This window comes from Mandrillus leucophaeus, unplaced genomic scaffold (genome assembly GCF_000951045.1).
Source record: "Mandrillus leucophaeus isolate KB7577 unplaced genomic scaffold, Mleu.le_1.0 Scaffold599, whole genome shotgun sequence".
NCBI classification, from domain to species: domain Eukaryota; kingdom Metazoa; phylum Chordata; class Mammalia; order Primates; family Cercopithecidae; genus Mandrillus; species Mandrillus leucophaeus.
In genome coordinates, this window is record NW_012106463.1 from 1,426,717 (window position 1) to 1,434,191 (window position 7,475).

General features: G+C 48.8%; 1 protein-coding gene across 1 annotated transcript in view; it reads right to left on the reverse strand.

Annotated features, from left to right (window-relative positions):
- INSC (inscuteable homolog (Drosophila)) overlaps window positions 1-2,449 on the reverse strand; it is a 132,994-nt gene extending 130,545 nt beyond the window's left edge. The window contains exon 1 of the mRNA XM_011999554.1: window positions 2,314-2,449. Within this exon, the coding sequence (XP_011854944.1) occupies window positions 2,314-2,409 (96 nt within the window). The 5' untranslated portion in view covers window positions 2,410-2,449. The remainder of the gene's footprint in view (window positions 1-2,313) is intronic.
- Window positions 2,450-7,475: the final 5,026 nt, after the last annotated feature.

The window sequence follows — 7,475 nt, forward strand, 5'->3', positions numbered from 1 at the left end:
CCCCCACCCGCCCTCTCCCAGGCGGCCGCAGCCTCCCAAGGACCTTCCACAGCAGCGCGCTCCCTGCCAAGCCGTGGTCCCGCGTCAGCCCCGGCTGCCTGCAGTCTCCGCGGGACTGCGAGGCTATTTCGGTGCCCCTGGCGGGGGAAACATGGCGCTGCCTCCCATCTGCGGGAGCGCTGGAATGGGGACGCGGTCAGGCCTAATTAGAGACCGGGCTACCCTGGGCCAAGAGGCAGGCACCAGGGTGATTGCCCAGGAGCCGCGGAGCCGTCCGGGCGGGGTCGCCCGCAAGGTGCCCCGCATGCCAACATCTGGAGAGGGGAAGGGAATGTGCCGCAATCGTTTCCCTTGGAGCTGAAACAAAACAAGGAGGGATTTGGGTACAGTTCACTTGCTCGGAAGGAGGAAGCAGCCCGGCTTTGATCGGTCCCAAACACCTAGAATGAGACGGTTTATTAACCGCAGGTGCTCCCCTCTGGAACCTTGGTCACACACACCTAAGTCACCCTCCACATCCTGGACCTGCCAGAAATGACCAGGGGTTGTTGCAGAAACTCCTTCTAACTTCGTCACATAAGATCAGACCCCACCCCGACCCCCGTCCTGGACTCTGTGAAATAGCTAAATCTAGAAGAACTTGATTCCCACCCAAAAACTCTGGAATGTGGCATTATTGACCTGGAGGAAAGCTTCCAGGTCATTTCATACAACCCCCCGCTCCCGCCCCATCTTGCTATGAGTCCCCCAGAGCCCAGAGAATCTCGACCTATTGGAGGTCCTCAAGCAAAGGCAGCCCCTGGTCTCCCTTGAGCCCTGTTCGAAAGCTTGAACTCTCTTATTGGCAGAAAGTTCTCCTTGACATCTAACCTAAATATCTCACATGCAAACTATGTCAATTTGCTCACAATATGTATTCAGGGAGAAGGAGTTCGACTCCGTACCCATGACAAAATGACCACACCAAGGTCCCGCTGCAGCTTTCTCTTCCTTGATGCTAATAATCTCTGTTTCTGTTTTCAGGCTCCGGCTGAAGCTGACTGCTGCTCCCTGGCTTCGAACACACAGTAGCTCTCTGACATTAACTCTCTTCCTCAGCTCTCTAGGGACCCAGGGCTCAGAAGATGGCCAAGCCATTCCTCTCAGACAAGCGAGCTTCGACTCTACCCTGCAGTCATCCAGAACAGCCTGATTCTACTCCCCAAGTTCCCTGAGAGGGGCCTCAGTTCCTGTCTCAACAAGTGCTGTCTAGGGCTGGGGACAGGGCTTGGTGCCACCTGGCTGGGCATTACCACTGAAACCGCAGTCTTACTCAAATGGGCAGAGTTTGCAGAATCTTCTCTCTGAGTCTGTTTCTGGTAAGGCAGGTGGTATGATAAGAATAGTCTCAGTCAGGAGTGGTGGCTCATGCCTGTAATCCCAGCACTTTGGAAGGCCAAGGCAGGTGGATCATGAGGTCCAGAGCTTGAGTCCCTCATGGTAAAACCCCATCTTATTAATAATACAAAAATTAGCTGGGTGTGGTGGCGTGTGCCTGTAATCCCAGCTACTCAGGAGGCTGAGGCAGGAGAATCAGTTGAACCACGGTGTTGGAGGTCACAGTGAGCCAAGATTGCGCCACCGCACTGCAGCCTGGCAACAGAGTGAGGGAAAGGAAAGGAAAGGAGAGGAGAGGAGAGAAGAGGAGAGGAGAGGAGAGGAGAGGAGAGGAAGAAGGAAGGAAGAAAGAAAGAGGTAGGGAGGGAGGGAGGGAGGGAGGAAGGAAGGAAGGAAGGAAGGAAGGAAGGAAGGAAGGAAGGAAGGAAGGAAGGAAGGAAGGAAGGAAGGAAGGAAGGAGGGAAGGAAGGAAGGAAGGAAGGTCGGTCTCCACTTCTTCCTCAGAGAAACCTGGTTTTGCATCCTGCCTCTACCACTTTCTAGTGATGAATCCTTGGACAAATCACTTAACCTCTCTGAGCGTCAGTTTTCCCATATGTACATTGGGGAACATAATAATCTCTGCCCAGCTCATGAGGTTGTTGAAAGTATGAAGTGAGGTCAAGGATGTAAAGCACCTGGAAAACTAAGATATTTTATTATACGCTAGAAATAGAATGAGGCTTAGATCATAAACAGATCGATGTTAGCAAAAAAGCCTCAAAGATCTTTTTTTCCAGGCCCAAACTCTGTGTCTGGGTTTCAGGGTAAGAGAGGAACAGACTTGGTTTGTTAGATGTTCCCTGGAGGCACTTGGCATAAATGCCCCCACCCTCCACTTCCCAATACACACACACACACACACACACACTCACATCCACGTTCCCAGATACGTACGGCACAGCAGAGCCTCCTGGACTCCTGGACTCCCCATAGACCCCAGCCACCTGGACCTTCGCTGGCCGCCACTCCATTGCTGGGGGGCCGCCTCATGGCTCCAGCCTTGGCTGCAGCAACTCCAAGTCTCCTTATGGAGGCCCCTGTAAACAGCTTCTCCCCCTTTGCCCATCCTTCTGGGCCATGGCCCTGAGAAGGCCTGTGACTCAAGGCAAAGCTTGTCCAAGGCAGTTCAGTACTGAGGCCGCCCAAGGGAGCTCAGAGTTGAAGCTTCCTCCCCCTCGACCCCCTCCCCTCTGCCTGCCTGACTTCTCAATGCTGGGCTGTCCTGCTTAATTCTTAATGGAAATTCCATCCCCGGCGCCGGCCCTAGTTGGCTCAGGGAGTCCAGACCTGGGCCAACAGCAAACTCCACCAGAGAGACTGGGCCTGTCTGGCCATATAAACACACTTAAACACATATATACATGTGTATATACACACACCAGCAGCAAGACATGCTCAGAGACATTTACAAACTCGGATATTCTCATCCAGACACATCCATATGCAAAGATAATATACATTCTACTCATTAACATTTATTGCGTATATGAGAACTTCATAGGTATCAATTGCTCTAATCCTTAGAATAGTACTAGGTTCTGGTATTATCCCTATTTTACACATGAAGAAACTGAGGCCCAGGTAGGTTAAGTAAATTACCCAAGGCATTGATAATAATAGCCTAACACATGAGCACCAGGAACTGTGCTAAGAAGCTTGTGTGTATTGTTTCATTTTGCTGCCATAGTAAGCTTTTATAAAAGTTATTATTATCCCCATAATACAGACACAGAAAAAGGAGGCCAGGTGGTTTAAATCACCTGTCTGTGGCCTCACAGCTGGTGAGATGGAGACTCTACACAGATACACATGGGAACGCTTATGGATGCAGAGAAAGACACACAGGTAGAACATGCTCAGAGGTGTACCCACAAATAGCTTATTTCACCTAAACCAAAGTAAGTGCCTCAGGACTGGTCCAGAGCTATATCAGGCAAAGGTCCCCTCCAGCCTGACTCCACATTCTTCTCCTCTCCAAATGGCCTATCCCAGATCCACCAGCTTCACACATCACTTTTGGAAGGACAAGTTCAGACCTAAATGGACGAAAGACTTCAGGTTTACACTCCAGTCTGCCAGGTTCATAGTCAACCCCCAGCCGCAGCTCCAAATTGTTTCCCCAGTATCCCCTAGATAGTCATTGAAAGAAGCCTCAGCTACACTCTTCTGAAGGGATCTCACTTCCAAGGAGGGAGCACCTCAGAGGCTCTGAGCACTGACCAGCCTCCAATGCTTGGATCCTGTCCTTCAGGCCCAGATGAATATAAACAGGGCCCTTGGGACAAGGCCTGTCACAGGAGCCCCAGCATCGGGTAGAACAGAGCATGTGTTGCCCGAGGGAGTTGAAGTTATACTGTAGGAAGATGGCAAAACCCTGGTGGAATGAGAGGAGACAAGGGTTGGAGCCAGTCCATTCCACCCTCTCCTGTGTCTGTTCCACCACATACTTGTTGTGGCTTATTGGCCACATAGGGGAGGGCAGAAAAGTCCTGTTCCTTGTGGAACAGGCAGTGAAGTCCTGAGTCCAGAGAGTTGAGAGAACAGACATGCAGGAGAGATCCAAAGAGTTCAGTCCACCAGGAGCTTATCCACTGCTTGAAGTTTCCATGTTATGCTAGATATCTCCAAGGGGCAGGAGGTGTGCTGGCCTCAGGCCTCCTTCTAAGCAGCCACAATAGAAAGTGCCTAAGAAGGCCTGTTATAGCCAGAGTAGTCTCTATTGTCTCTTGTAGTTTCCCCCATCCCCAACCCAGAATTCCTCAGTTGTTTCTCTTATCACAAGCTCATCCACCCTGTAGTCAGAGAAAATAGCCCATCATGGCAGTCCCATGGGGCATCAGCATTGGAAAAGAGTTTTTTGAGGGAGGACTGCTTAATCTCCACAAATGAATAAGGAATCGTGGTGATTCAGGCAATAGCTCTAAGAGGGGGAGATATTCTGAGTTGAAGAGTTTGCATTTCTAAAACGTTCCCAGGTGATGTTGATATTACTGATCTGGAGATCATGCTTTGAGAACCGCTACTCCCTAGAATAAGAGAGTCAGGGACCATCCCAGTTCAAAACTAAATTTCCAACCTAACTACCGCGTAAAAATGATTTCTTCTGAAAGCTCCTTAAAGAAACAATGTACAATCCTGGGCCAGGAGCAGTGACTAACACCTGTAATCCCAGTACCATTTTGGGAGGCTGAGGTGGGAGGATAAGTGGAAGCTAAAAGTTCAAGACCAGCCTAAACAACAAAGCTAGACCTCATCTTTGCAAAAAAATAAAAACTCAGCCAGGAGAAGTGATGTGCACCCGTGGTCCCAGCTACTCAGGAGGCTGAGGCAGGAGGCTAGGAGGAGGACTGCTTGAGCCCAGAAGCTCAAAGTTACAGTGAGCTATGATCACACCACTGCACTCCACCCCTGGCAATTGAGTGGGACCCTGTCTCAAAAAAAAAAAAAAAAAAAAGAAAGAAAAAGAAAAAAAAGAAAAGAAAAGAAAAGAAAAAGGAATTTTTAACCTTTTCAGCAGTTTGTACATTTCCTTGCCTAACTTTCCTCTTCCCGACTTCTGTGTCACCCCTGCCATCTGTTGGTGGGTCTTTCATGGCTCTGTCATGTCTCTCTCTGCCCCAGTGCACCTCAGGACAAAAAACGGCATCCTCCACTCTGTCCTCTACCTGCACAGAGAAGTTATCAAGATGAGGAACCTGCACAAAAATAGCGATGACCAGGCAGGCTCTCAGTTCCAGGGATGGAGATAAGAGATCAAAAGGTCATAGTGATAGCAGCTGAAATCCAGCCCCACCCTTAGAGATGGGCAATGGGCATGGGTCCCAGTACCCACAGCTGCAACCTCCAGTATCCCTCTGAGACGTGCACATCGAGATGCTGCCCTGCCCCTAGGATGGAGAGATAGGGCCCTCACAGAGGACAAGGAGAAAAAGTACCAGACAGGCTGGTGCAGATGCATCATTAGCTCACTTGGGCAATGGCTCATTTATCTCTCTAGGCCTTGCTCTGCAATTCTTTCAAGAAGGAAAATGTTCCCCAACTCCCAGAACCAGTGTGAGAACCTGTAATATAATTAGAATGGAGAGACAGAAGGGACAGCAAAGCCCTCAGAGATCTCTGGATGCAGGGGTTCTGAAATTTTATGATCCACTAGCATCACCTGAAGGGGGGCAAAATGCAGAGTCCAAGGCCTCCATCAGTGGTTCTGAGTCAGTAGGTGGGTGGTGTGCTAGAGCCCACATGTACCTCTCTTCCCCAAAGTGAAGTTCAGTGACTTTACATTGTTAGCTTGAACTTGGCCAAAGTAGGAGTATTTATTTACACTACAGAAATTGAGCAAACACTATAAATTGGGGTGTTTTGTTTTGTTTTGGAAAGTCTGTTGTTGGTCATTTAGCAGCACACCTTGGGACATTGTGGGTCTCTATTTTCTAGTATCCCAAGCAATTATGATGCAGGCCAACTTTGAGAAACACTAATCTAGTGATGAAGTTCTAACCCAAACCCCTCATAGTACAGATAAGAAAACTGAGACCCAGGCAGGGGAAGAATCCCAGTCATGGCCTCTGTAGTAAGCTGCTCAGTTCAGGTTGGTGGGAGCTGGGGAGCAGCCCTGCCTGTTTACTTGATGCAGTGCTGTGTATGTCTGCTCCACCAAATACCTGTTGAGGCTTATTGGCTAAGTGGGGGAGGGTGGGAAAGTCTTGTCCCTTGTGAGCCAAATAGATTACTTCTCATTAGCATTTAGAATTCGAACTATCTGACCAGAGTACCCTGGACAGCAGAAAATAAATTCCAAGGCTGCTTTGCCCTTCCCAAACCTTAACTATAATCTGTTCCTTGAAATTAGAGAGATTCACTAGTATCCTTCCAACAAAGTCCATGTGTGTCTTAGAGTAACAAGCTATATTCCCTTACTCACAATCAAAACCGTCTTCAGAAATGCAGCCACAGAGTAAATTAGTGAAAATAAGAACCCAAGATTCCTGCCCCTTTGTCTTTCCCCTACATCATGCCCTGCCCTAAGACGGGATGCCAAAGGACAAATGGTGATGCAAATATGCAACTCTCTGCGGTGGTGGTTTTCAAAGAGTAGTCCTAGACCAGTTATCTTGACAACAGCTGGGATCTTATAACAACATGCAAATTCTCAGGTCTCACCCCATAACGATTGAATCAGAAAATCTGTCACTACAGTCTAGCAAGCTGCATTTGAACAAGTCTCCCGGGAGATTCTGATGTCTGCTAAACTTTGAGGAGAATTGCTCTAGCAGGAGGAGCCATAGCTTTGCCTCCCTAACAACGAAATAAAGTCTGCTTAGGTCAGGGAGGAAAGGCCAACAAAGTGTAAGACCAGCATGGGCTGTGTAGGGTCAGTCACACCACTTCCTCCCCAATTTCCTTAACCCCATGCTCCTGGGGAATCCCAAGAGACTAAGCAGTGGCCGTGCATCCTGAACTAAGATGGAGTCCCCATTTCTGAAGCCTAAAAAGCAATACCTTTCCAAAAACAGCAGGACAACCTCAGCAAAGTCATGGCCAGGAAATGCTACTTCTGTCACTGCCTTGGTGCTAACTGAGGAAGTGACTCACATTGGACCTTCCCTGGCTCTTTAGATTCCCAGGAACTTGCTCTGTCTTGCCTGGAACAGCTTCTTGGGTCCTTCTGGAAGGAGGACAGCCAGGCTGCAAAAGCCATTTTGGCCTCTCCAGCTCAGAGTCCAGTGTTTCTTCCATTTCCTGTGCTCCCCTCAGGGAGAAAGATGGGTATGAAGGTAATTAAAGAAGTGAGGTCTCGGGAAGAGGGACAAAATTATAATAACAGTGACTACATCGCCATGTATTGAGTTCTTTCTACATACCAGCCCTGCCTGTACTAAGTACTTTCTTCCATGTTTCATCTTATATATGTCTCACCACAATCTAATAATATGTATTTATTACTGGCCCCACTTAGAGGGAAGGAAGCAGGCTGAGAGAGGTTAAATAGCTCCCCCAAGATCAGACAGCCAGTTTACGGAAGGTCAGAGATTCAAACCCAGTTCTGCCTCACTCTA